General features: G+C 35.1%; 1 protein-coding gene across 6 annotated transcripts in view; it reads left to right on the top strand.

Annotated features, from left to right (window-relative positions):
- The window catches only part of DDHD1 (DDHD domain containing 1), a 93,390-nt gene extending 81,092 nt beyond the window's left edge, over positions 1-12,298 (top strand). For 2 of the 6 annotated variants that reach the window (XM_082617411.1, XM_082617409.1), the window contains 4 exons: positions 389-641; positions 1,655-1,846; positions 4,434-4,517; positions 9,450-12,298. In XM_082617411.1, coding sequence (XP_082473537.1) covers positions 389-641; positions 1,655-1,846; positions 4,434-4,517; positions 9,450-9,631 — 711 coding nt within the window. In that variant the 3' untranslated portion in view covers positions 9,632-12,298. The remainder of the gene's footprint in view (positions 1-388; positions 642-1,654; positions 1,847-4,433; positions 4,518-9,449) is intronic. The other 4 variants (XM_082617412.1, XM_082617410.1, XM_082617414.1 and 1 more) reach the window with 3 other exon arrangements.
- Positions 12,299-12,472: the final 174 nt, after the last annotated feature.

Here is a 12,472-nt window from a genome sequence, read left to right as displayed (position 1 = left end):
ACTGGGAGCTTAGATATTAAAAATTGACCTTATTTTCTGTGTTCCAGGTTACTGTTTACTGCTTCAGTTTTGTTTGTGAGACTAATATAAATCTAATTGCTAGATGATATCAGAACATAATAAAAATGAATATTTCTCTGAAAAACAAATTAATGGGCACTATTAGCCTAGACTAATTGTTTTTTTATAGTCTTATCAAGGATCTATAATTAGACAAACTACATATTATTAACAGTGAAGAAATAAGAATGCATGTTAAGAATATCAGGTTTTTAAACATTTGCTAAGGTCTACTGAGCATGCAATAAAATAAGAATGAACAGTTAACTAAAATCCAAGCATTGTACCTTAATGTTTTGTTTCTTTGAATTTTTTTTTTTAAATCAAGGCTTATAGATTAGAACCGTTAATACTGAAACACTACAGCAACATTTCACCAGTCCAGATCCACTGGTATAATACTTCCAATCCTCTACCTTATGAGTATATGAAGCCAAGCTTTCTTCACCCAGCAAAAGAACCTACCTCAATTTCAGACAGTGAAGGCATTTCAACAATACCAAGCCCTGTGACTTCACCAGTCTTGTCCCGCCGACACTATGGGGAATCTATAACAAATATAGGCAAAGCAAGCATATTAGGTAATTTCTTTTCAGTATTCCTTATCAATGAATTTAAGCACTTTTATATAGACATTAAATTTTAAGTACTTGGAAATACTCTGTGTATTACAAAACATCCAACAGTTAATCCTCATGGTTAGAGTTAACCACCTTCTCACTGTTCATATTTGAGGGCAAAAGCCCTAAAGTTCTCTTAATTAGATCAGATCCTGTAGTTAAAGAATATGAGGTAGCTGGATGCACAAAAGAAGATCGGGGAATCAAGTCCCTCATTTTAATCTTGGCCCCATCCCTTACTGTGAGATCTTGGGAAGTCACGTAGTTTTTAATGCTCTGCTTCCTCATCCATGAAATGAGGGAGTGCTTGAGTACCAAGGGTGCCCCTGCCGACCAGTTCTCTGATCCCTGTCCTAAAAGTCTCTCGAAATATGTGTCCTTCCTGAGGGCAACAAGGGTATTTAATTTCTCTTTGAATGATCTCCAGTACCAGCCACAATGGTGTAGCGCCAGAGTCCAGTTCTGTGCCACTTTGGTTTGTCCATTGCTTTTGGTTACAAGTTGCCTTAGTATAAAATGCCACAAGATGGCACTATAAAAAGGCTTTATCTGCTGGACTCATTGATATTTGACTTCGTCATAAAGATTGTTTATTCATAGCTTTTTATAACATATCCACTTAACCTCAGGAGTAAGCATATCAATAGTGAATATATGCCTATGTGAATGGCATGGTTCTTTTATTAACATTTTTAATCTTACAAAATACTTTAAAAAACAATGATCACAAATAAAATAGAATCTTTATTACTTTGTAAGCTATATTCCTGGAGTTTGTACAACTCTCATTCTATTCAACACCATTTTTATTTAGAAACCTACAATATAAATTGTAATTTTCTTATGTACCCACCCTGGAAAAACGTGACTAGGGCTTAGTCCCTCTGCCAACTGGCTGTAAATATGGGTGGTGCTCTTTAGCCTGGTTTGTGGTGTAATTCAGCAGAATGACTGCCCTGTTTTGTGAAATGTAGGGGCTGCGAGCATTGGAAAGGGACTTGGAGGAATGTTGTTCTCAAGGTTCGGACGTTCATCTGCAACACAGCCATCTGAGGCATCAAGGGACTCTGTGGAAGACGAGAAGAAGCCGGTTGCCTCACCTCCCACGTCCACTGTGGCAACGCAGACCCTTGCACATAGCAGTTCTGGCTTTCTTGACTCTGCATGTTAGTTCATACTGTTCTTTACAAGTTTATACCGTTCCTTTTTAAAACGTGCGGAGCACAAAGGGTTAAGATATTAACACTAGCAGTCAACTCTTAATCTAAAGCCTGCCTTAGCTTTTAAAGAAACAATGCTTTTTCTTCTACTTACATTTTTAGGAATAATCCCTAGGTAAATGCAGTTTTACTCTCTGCATTGGTGAATTAAGTAAAGAGCATTAATAATCAGGGCCTTGTGGCACAGAGGTGTTACACATCAAGCATAAAACAAATCTCTTTGTGGTAAGCACTCCCTGATTTTTCTAAAGTGGTTTTTTTTTTTTAAATATGGTCTTCTCAGCCTTAGAAATTCATGTAATTGCTTCAAACCTATGCTGTATTTACTCTTGATACTTTTTAAAACTGCTATGCCAAAGCCGTCCTGGTGCTAATCCCTCAGTTCCCTTCATCCAACTGAATTATAAAACCTTCAGAGCTTTAATTGTATTGGATCCACTGTATTGCTTCCAATCCTATCCCAGCTACCTTGTGTAAAACAGATACTCAAGAAATGAGTGAATGAAAGGATAATTATACTGGACTTATATTAGAATGGAGCTTTATTTAATTTTTTCCAGTGGATTTATAAGGTCTAAACTCTTGAATAGTTGTGAAACACTAATACACTTAGTATATATTTACTTCCAAGGATGTAAACTTGAACCTTATTTTTAAATGTCCAGTAAAATAAGACTAATAAGTCCTAGTTTTCCATTGACTTACATAAGGAAATGTTGACTCTGAAACTAGCTACTTCCTTTCTGTAACTATAGCAAGAAAATTTTATTTTCTTCCTCTAAAAATCTTTAAACATTTCATTTCAGATACTTAGAGCCTTGTTTTCTTACTGTGTCTGCTACTCTGAATTTTAAAACAACCAGCATTCATTGCCGTACGACAGTCCTAGGGTCTGGATCTTTCTCCAGAGTCACCTCCACTCCATGATGAATTATCCTAGCCATTTCTGAGTTGGGCATTCCTATTTGGGCCAATTCCATTTTTTTAACTTAATCCTATCTATGTCAGACTCTGAGTACTAAAAATTTTATAATTGCAAGCCTTTTGAACACTGCCTAGAAAATTCATTTCAGATTTTGATATTTGTACAAAATTCATAGTTTTCTTATAAGAGTTCCTATACTATTGCTGACTTAAACTCTCACCTCTGCTTACTATCAGAAATGAGATTGTGAAAATACAAAATTCTGTTATAACATGCAGATGTCAAAGGAAAACTAAACTTCTGAGGAAAAATAACTTCAAAGAATTTTGTAAAATGGCAGGTAAATAGTCACAATTCCTTGTAATGTTAATGCACAGCAATGATGCTAGTAAACATTAGGGTGAATGAGGGAACAAGAAGAGCAGGGTATTTTGAGCCCAAGAGACGGGGTAATGAAGACATACAGAGAGAAGTCTATAGGGTCTGAGAGAAGAAACCTATCTTTCAGTTTTTCTACTATTTAACGTAGAAATTTCAAAGTGATAATAAAGAAGAAACCTATTTCTTCTTCCAGTACAAGTGAGTAGAGATGCTTAGCTGTATTGCATTATTATATTTTAATATCTTAACAGAGTATGTTTTCTGTCATTCTAGCATATAAATTCTTTGTTGGTCCTAATGGTAAATTACTTGCCAACTATAGACTCAACTAACTGTGAGCTAATCATGATTTCTTAGTTACATGTACTCATCTTTAGATACAGATTTTAAAAGCCCAACTTTTAAAATGGGACCACTACTACAGGAGAATTATGCCTTTTAAATCAAATCCCCAAGATTCACCTTACTAATTCTTGAACTTGCTTCAGTAATACACTCTTCTATGTAATCCTGATTTAGACAGATTTCTTAAATCATAATTGCTATTTTGGCTATATGTTGCAAATCATAAAACCTTTCTTCCTTAAATCTTCTTTCTGGAATTTGGTCACTGTGATTAGGTGATTCTGGCTTCCTTTCTTCCTTCCTTTCTGCTCACATTTGATTGCCTCAGTTCTTCTCGATAACCTTCATTCTGAAACTGCCAACTTTGATTCTCTTGCTTTTTGAGGGTAAGATGGACACAGACTGTGAATTCATGATCAATCAGGTTTCTCTCTTTGAAGATTTAGTGTTGTCAATTGAAACCATCTTATTGACATCAATTTGAAGCATCTTACATAGCTACTCTTCGTTTCTTTTGAAAAGTATAGGCTTATTTCCAGTGGTTTTACTGTTTCATTTCTTGTACTCCCCTGTGTTTGTAACATATTATGAAAAGAATCTGTTTCTTTTAGCATTGTTTTGCCTCTAGGTTAGAACTTAAATGAACTATACATTTGGGAGATATTTGGGTGTTAACAGATTATGACATATTTCAGAGTTAATTATGCTTACATTTTCCATGAAAGAGCTCTTCACAAAAACCAACGTGTGTACTTCTTTATGTAAGCTAGGTTTAATCAGCTTATTTGGGAGTATTGTTCTAACTTTTGGCCACTGCATCACTGAGGGCCATTTGTAACCATCAGCCAACACTTTACAGCATCTTGTGTTTTTTTTTCACAGATTTCAGACTTCAAGAATCGTTCTTTAATCTCCCACAACTTCTTTTTCCGGAAAATGTAATGCAGAATAAAGATAATACCCTCGGTATGGTATATGTCAGGAATAGCATTCAGAGCACTATGAAAATGATCTACTTAGATTTCTCCTGCTCATTGAAAAATTGGATCAGTTCTATGAGATCAGCTTGAATGTTACCATTAATAGACTATTTTATATGTATTCTCTTCCTGTATTTTCTAATCTTAAATGTGTAGTGGTCCAGAAACCCCCGAGTATTGATTAGACACTTAATGTGCTAAAATATATGATACTCCTATATGCTTCTACAAAGAAGGAACCTTTTAGAGAGGTGAGAAAAGCATGAGGCCATTCTCTTTCTCCTCTATTGCCCTACAGCCTTCAAAGAGATTCAGTATTCTTTTCATGTAATATACTTAAAAGGATTTCATAATATAAAGGATTTTATCATTTCTGATTATTTCAGATATTAATAACACTTCCCCTAGAGCTGTTGGTATGCCATAACTGATACTGATTTCAACATAAATATTTAATGTTCTTTAGAGGTGTAGGTTCGCTTTGAAAAAATTATTATTATTGGATGTAAGAGATATTTTCAGTCTCAATTTTCAGCAGATTCAAAATGTATCAGTAAAGATTAATCTTAGCAGTTTAAAATTATTTTCATCATTAACTTCTCATTCCTTTTTTTATAGCTCCTTTCTCTTTCCTTTTTTTTAAATATTGAATTTTACCTTTAACAAAAAAATAAGTTACAGGTGTTTCCTTGGATTTTTTAACCATATCTAATTTTATAATTTCTGTATTTATAATTGCTAATTTTCATGCATTTTTTTCTATTTTCAAAAAAAAATTTTTATTTGATATAGATTCCAAAACAGTGTTTCAGCATAACAAGCTGATTTGGGTTTTTGGCTCTATAACAGCAGTTTGTGTTGATCTAACTCAGTGAAATCCCCTCAACAAATGATCTTATATAAGTGCTCTCTCTGGGCTCTGTTCATGTAATGGTCACTTCCATAGAGAAATAATTGATGTGTGCTTTTTGCATATTTAGTTGGAGAAAGGAAAATTAATCCACTCATACATTTGTCCTACATTCAAGTAGTCCTTTTTATTCACTACCTTAAAACCATCCCAGCTACCCAAGCAATTAGACCACTAATCATAATTGCACCACACTGATCTGATTCAGATGGTATTATGTATATGGCTTCTATTTTCTCTTTTCCTGTTTTTATTCATTCAACAATTTTACCATGAGCCAAGTAGGTAGTCACTAGAAAAGATACCAGGATGAAACAGATTTCATTGCTGCCCATTAAGATTTTAAATGCTGGTGTGGAAGTTAAGTATTTTTTAGAGGGCATATATTCTAGTAGGGAAGGTAGATAACTACAGGAATAATTATAATATATGATAGAATGTGATGAGCCACATAACAGAGAAACAGGTAAAGGCCTCTGTCAGTTCTAAGGAATGAGAAAATGATTTAACCTGGAGAAATCAAAAAAAGCTTTGTGGAAGTAGGATTTGGACAAGCAGAGATGAAGAGACAGTGCAGAGAGAATAAACAGCATAAGCAGAAACACAGAGGTGGGAAGCACAGGGTATGTAGAGAACCAGAAGTTAGTTTTGAGGAGAACCAAGGATGAGTGGAAGGGAGTAGTTCTGAATATGATTAGGAACATTTCTCCAACCAGATGGTAGAGGATCCAATAAATCTGGGCATCTCCAGGAGTTTCTTTATATTCGACCCATGAGCCTGTATTTACCCAAATAGCCCATCTGTTGTCAAATGTTAGGTATATGAATGTCTTTCAGGGTATATTAGTGTCGGGAAATTTGGGGGTTACAAATGACAACTGATTATAAAACTCATTATGGAGTTTTTGTTATTTTTTTCAAATAAAGGATGGTTAGAGAATATTCTTAAATATATTTGAAGCTATGATAAGTCACAAAATGTAAATATTCCTTGGATGTCCAACACCTAACCACGTGAAATATATAGTCGCTCTGAGGCAGCACAAAAATAAGAAGACATAATTTATCAAGAACTCTGAGCACAATCTTTCTTATTGCAAATGAATCTTTCACCAGTCATTTGGAAACCCAGTTTCCTTTACCTAGTACTTTAAGTGGTTTTCTTGGTATCTACCTGAAGCAAAAAATCATGCAATTATGACCATAATTGTTATTTACAAATAAGATAACTTTTAAGATTCATTAAGTTTTTGAAAATTTCTCTCCAGGGAAGTTAAGACACTCCCATTAAATAGAAGAAACCTGTCTAGTTAGTACACATTATAATACTAAGATGGTGACTTTCTATTCATATATTTTACTTTTCAACACCATATCCATGTTGACAGGCCCTGTGCACAAAAGAATTCTCTGCTGAAGGCACAGTGCAAATTGTTGATGATTGTTAAAAGCCAACAACCTTTTTTTCATTTTTACCTCTCTTCAATTGTTCAGGAATCTCATTCCTTTTTTTTTTTTTTTTTGTAGATAGAGGAATTTTAGCACTTAGGCACTCAAGAGAGAGAAAGAAGGGCAAGGTGATGATTTTATGTTCTCCTTTCTTTTTGACCTAACTCGGTGAGAGAAACTCAGAAAAAACTACTAACCTGTATGGTGCCACCCCTTCTTGATATGGTAACAATGAGAAAGTGGGTCCAAGGCAACTCCATGTAGATTTGGGCTAACTTTGGCCAAGAGCACATCTCATAGCACATATATTGATGGAATAGTGCTGCCATGTAGTAACCCCACTCCCTTGGGAATTCTGTGATCTACAGAAAGGGGGAAGATGAGACATAGGCCCTCTTACATCCATCCATCCACCTGCAAAACCAACACAAATGTGAGGTCAGCTGCAATGGCAGCCAGACTGCCTGGGGTAAACCTTTTAAGGAAGATGAGAGACTAAAATAGGTTCATCAGGTACAAGCTGGCTACCTAATCCCCTTTTTGATGGGGACAACCTACAGATAAATAGAAAGGGATAGGGAGGGGCAATCTAGTTAGTGACACTTATTGAAGATCCTCTGGGTGATGAGAAGTACAAGGGCATATAATATAATGGAACAATAAATTTATCATTTGAGTTTATAGTATATGAAAGGCAGTGTTGCACAGTAATAGCATATTAAGAATACATTTCAGGGACATAAAATCAAAGTGGAGCCAAATAACACTAGTTGAACATCTCCCTTTCTTTGACTTTAAAACAACAGTTCAACCTAAGACTTGGACTAGGAAGACATTCTACAGTGGCATTTAAAAGTGAATTCTTAGAAATAAATTGGTGTGGGCTTCACCAGTTTTACTGTGTATGTTTCCCATCTCTTCTGTTTTTCCTCTTATTTCTCCTTTTTTTTCTTTATAACTAACTTCACCTTGACTCTTCTTCATCGTGCTCGAGAATTCATTTCCTCTTTTCGTCTTCCTGTCTGTTGTGACAGAATGTACCTACCAATTTAACACAAATGTCCCATGGAATACAAAAGATAAAAAATTAAGACATTACTATCCCACAGTTCCACATGTGGATTTCAACTATTTCTTATTATGGATTAGCTTATCATAATTTAAATGAGAAAAATACTTTGTATTTTGTTTTTTAGAAAACTTTGTAAAAAGCCTATGTTGATATATTTCATGGGGTTTTATAACCTAACTGGGTATTTATGCTGTTTAAGTGTAAACCTTATCTAAAAATGTATAGATATTTTCTGACATTCTTTGTCAGAAAAGCACAATTGAATAGAAAAATAACAACTGTAAATGCATTTTTAAATCACCAAATGGTATTGTCACAAAATACCTGTTTAAAATAAGCATTAGCTAAACATTTGTGTGAAATCATTCTCTAAAATGATGTGATTTCCTATATGCAATTACCAAATTTCCAGGGTAACGCAAAACCCAACTTTTCCTCCCACCCCCTTAGTTTTTGCCAGTTTTTACTTTTCACATCTGCTGGTACTCTGAACAAAGAGTAGACTTTGAGTGTCTGAATAATAGTGATTTCAGTGCTTTTTATTTTTAAGACAGACCCTTCAAAATATTGTATGGCTCATTGACAGTTTTAAAGGAGTTCCTGAAGATCAAATTATCGTTTTCTAAGTGTTCTAAGGATTTGTTAGATGAACCAATCGCAATCTTAGAGCCTTGATTTGGTAAGGTGGTTTTTCTCTAACACGTATTGCAGGGACTTTCTGTGTGTTTAGAAAAGACTTGAGTGAATTCACTGAACTGTTTGAAGACAACACTGTTATAAAATGAAATCCTTCCTCTCAAGAATTACCATTGTTCCTCCCAGTTTAACTTTCCTGGCCACCTAGTGGATTCTTTTATTAAACAAACATTTAATGAGCGTGTATGTCCCAGGTGCATGTTAGGCCCTGCTGACAGGATAGAGACTAGGGTGTGTCGTGGCTGCCTTTGAGGAATTCAGCCAAGTGGAGAGGAAAACGTGGTAGGACTGTAATAGATGTTATCTTCCAACACGTCTCCCTGAGCCAGTTGATGTAAAGGGCCTCCCCAATGAAGGAGACTTTGAGTGCCCTGTTGCACTCCTGCAGGCATTGTTACATGTAAGCCTGGCCCATCATTCTGCAAGAAGGCTGTTTGCCTTATTTTACGGATTAGGCACAGAGATTAAATGGGAAAGCCAGGATTTGAGCCCAGTTTCTTTATTCCAAATATACTATGTGATACCAAGCGAGATTTTTGTTTATTTGCTTTATTATTCCATATTGACCTGAGCATACAAAGGAAAGGGTTCACCAAATAGAATCCTGAGCTGCTGAGGCTCTTGAGTGTTTTTTCCTGTAAGATTAGAGTGGAAAGTCACTTTTTAAAAAATAGTAATAATAATTAGGAGAGTCACTTCTATTTGGTAAATTTTTATTCTCAACTCTAGTAAGTCTATATAGAACCAATCTTGTAATACTTATTCATTTGTTTGACTTCTTTTCCTTTTAGTGGAATTGGATCACAGAATTGATTTTGAACTCAGAGAAGGCCTTGTGGAGAGCCGCTATTGGTCAGCTGTCACATCGCATACCGCCTATTGGTCGTCCTTGGATGTTGCCCTCTTTCTTTTAACCTTCATGTACAAACATGAGCACAATAATAGTGCAAAACCCAACTTTGATCCAGTCTGAACTGTTGAAGGACATTAATGGCCCCAAACTGACTTTTTTCTGTTAAAATATGTGTGTCAACATATGGAAGTTTCAGGTTTAAGTATGTTTCACTTTTGTTTAGGGTAAGAAATATTTGAATTTAGAAGCACTTTATTTTACTTTAAAAAAACAAAGCAAATGTTCAGTCCGAAAGAAGTTATTTATAGTTTTCCTCATTTTAAGTATGAGTCTGACAGAACCCCCTGCAGAGAATCAAGCAAGACCTGGAAGTAAGGAGGACTTGGGTGGACTGCAAGGTTATAGATCACAATCTAATTTCTCCCAAATATAAAGGCATATTAATGGGTTGAATCTAATGTATTAACCAAAATATGTTATAAATCTAAAATGATCAAGGTCCAGGGTATTCTACGTAAAGATCACAAGGTGGTATCATTGTTTTCGATTTCCATGGAAGCTTCCATTTCCACAATTTCTTTGAAACATGAGTGTAACAGATTTTAAATGTTTTGAATTTAACTTGTTTAGAAAAACTAATGCTAAAATAGAAGCAACATTTGAACTATTGTATTTATAGTTTATTACCTCTAATTGTTTTATGTCAATGTATGAAACATTACATTTTTTAAAATGTTTCCTTTGAACAATTTAAGAACCATATTTATTTTCTATAGTGTTAAGACCCTTTTTTCTCAGAACTCCATCTTTGTACTCTTCAGATGAATATATAGACACTGTGGCATACTTTAAGCATTTTTTTCATTAAAAAATTGTAGTTTTACACAAACAACACTAGTTCAATTATTTTGAAAAAAAATGAACTTTTTATTATGTCCCATGTACCTCAGAGAAAGCTGAAGTTTTCTAAACTTGACATGGAATACTCCATAATGGATACATTTAATAAACTTTACTGGAAAATTAGTAAACTTCTTTGGAGTAGGGAGTATGACAACTAAATTTTGAATATATAAGCATCTGTGTGCCAAACAATTAACATATAAAAAGGGGATGGAGTGCCACTAAAGTGTTTTAAGGAATCGTAATTGAGACATAGACACAATAGTTCAGGATTCTGAGGCATTGAAAGAGTTTCCTCAGCTGTAATTTTTTCCACAGTGCTTTTCATCTGAGGAGCTCAAAGTGCTTTGCGATTTAATAATCTATGTAGTAGCTTCTTGAGGTAAGTAAATGAGTGTTATTCTCATGTTACATGTTACTACACTAAGGCACCAAAACATTTAAAGTGCCTTGAATTAGATTACAGAGCAAATCAGAGCTCAGACTGAAGACAGACCATATTCTTTTATGTGCTGTTCATTGACTGATAATTCACATGTGACCTCTTGTTTTGCAAACAGTAATAACAGAAGTTGCAATTCATAATTTGGAAAAATGACTGTGAAGCCAGTACTTTACCCTACTCGTCATATACATTCTTGGGTTCTCACACTCAAAGGAGGAGTTACTTAGAGGGGATCAGTAGCCATCTTTGCCACAACCAACCCATACTTCTGAGAGGCTTCCACTGGGTTCCACTTAAGGTGCTGTCTTTGCTTATCTTAGCTCCCCAGGAATCGTCAAACTGGGAGCAAAGTTGGTCGATTGTACATCTCACCTTCTCCTTTCTTTTTAAGATGATAGAATCTTTGGATTACTTGTAGGTTTTACTCAGCACTGTCAGTCCTCTATCTGTTTTTGGTCTTCCATTGAATTTGCACAACATAAAGCACTTCTTTTTAGTGCTTAAAAAGATCCCAAGGCTCCATGCCCAAATACGTGACTCACTAAGAAACTCTTGCTATAAAAGGCTTTTGATGCAATCTTAGCAAAGCTGAAGCAATGTCTTTCGAATTTAGAGATTCCTGTGAACTCAGGTCATTCTCATACCCTGTTTATTTCGTAGGTCTATTTACTTCTCAGGAGAATTAAACTCATATCCCATATGACTTTATCATTAAAGGTATGTGAGCATTTGGGTGGTATGACACTCACATGCCTAAGAGCTTTAAGGGATTCATTCTCTTTTTTTGGGGGGGGGGCGCTGCCCTGGGTCTTCGTGTGGCTTGCAGCTTCTCTAGTTGCACGCTTAGTTGCAGTATGTGGGATCTTAGTTCCCCGACCAGGGATTGGACCTGGACACCCTACATTGGAAGCGTGGAGTCTCAACCACTGGACCACGAGGGAAGTCCCAAGGGATTCATTCTTAACCATTAGAATGTGAAGAGCCCCTTTTACCTGAGAGGATTGAAAACCTAGCAAACCTTTTCATTTGATATAGAGTAAAAAGAAAAGTATATTCCCATAGCTATAGGAATATATCTGCTTCCCTTTTTTCATATTGAGGAAAAAAATCCAATTTAACCACATGGAAGTTATTTGAGTTCTTGAAAATAGTAACATTCAAAACCCCCTTTTCAAAATGAGATATTCTGGATTATTGGATAGGGGTTTTGTTTTCAATTCATTATTTCATCAATAGAGATGGCGATTTTGATTTCACAGTACTCTTCTTGTTTCCATGTCTGCATGTTATCATGGAATGTACTTGTACGTACTCAAGTAATATACAGAGTATGTGTAATTCTAGCTTGATTTAGAAGCTAAGTCAGTTACTGAGTAATATTTTGCAACTTTATTCCAGCAAGTACTAAATTTTTGATACCATTAAAATTTTATTCTCTATTTTGTGTACCTGCTATGATGATTCTTCTGAGTACTGGTCAGACTGTTCAAACAATTTTAATCTAGTTAGGTCCCCAAGAATTATTTAAACTTAGAATGAGGAGAAAGTTTTGTTCATAACTTTATTTTCAACAGTAATTATGCTTGTGTTATAATCCAGTGTTACAGTATATT

Source organism: Mesoplodon mirus (genome assembly GCF_964341445.2).
Source record: "Mesoplodon mirus genome assembly, chromosome: 4".
NCBI lineage: Eukaryota > Metazoa > Chordata > Mammalia > Artiodactyla > Ziphiidae > Mesoplodon > Mesoplodon mirus.
This window is presented reverse-complemented; position numbering and strand designations above follow the sequence as displayed.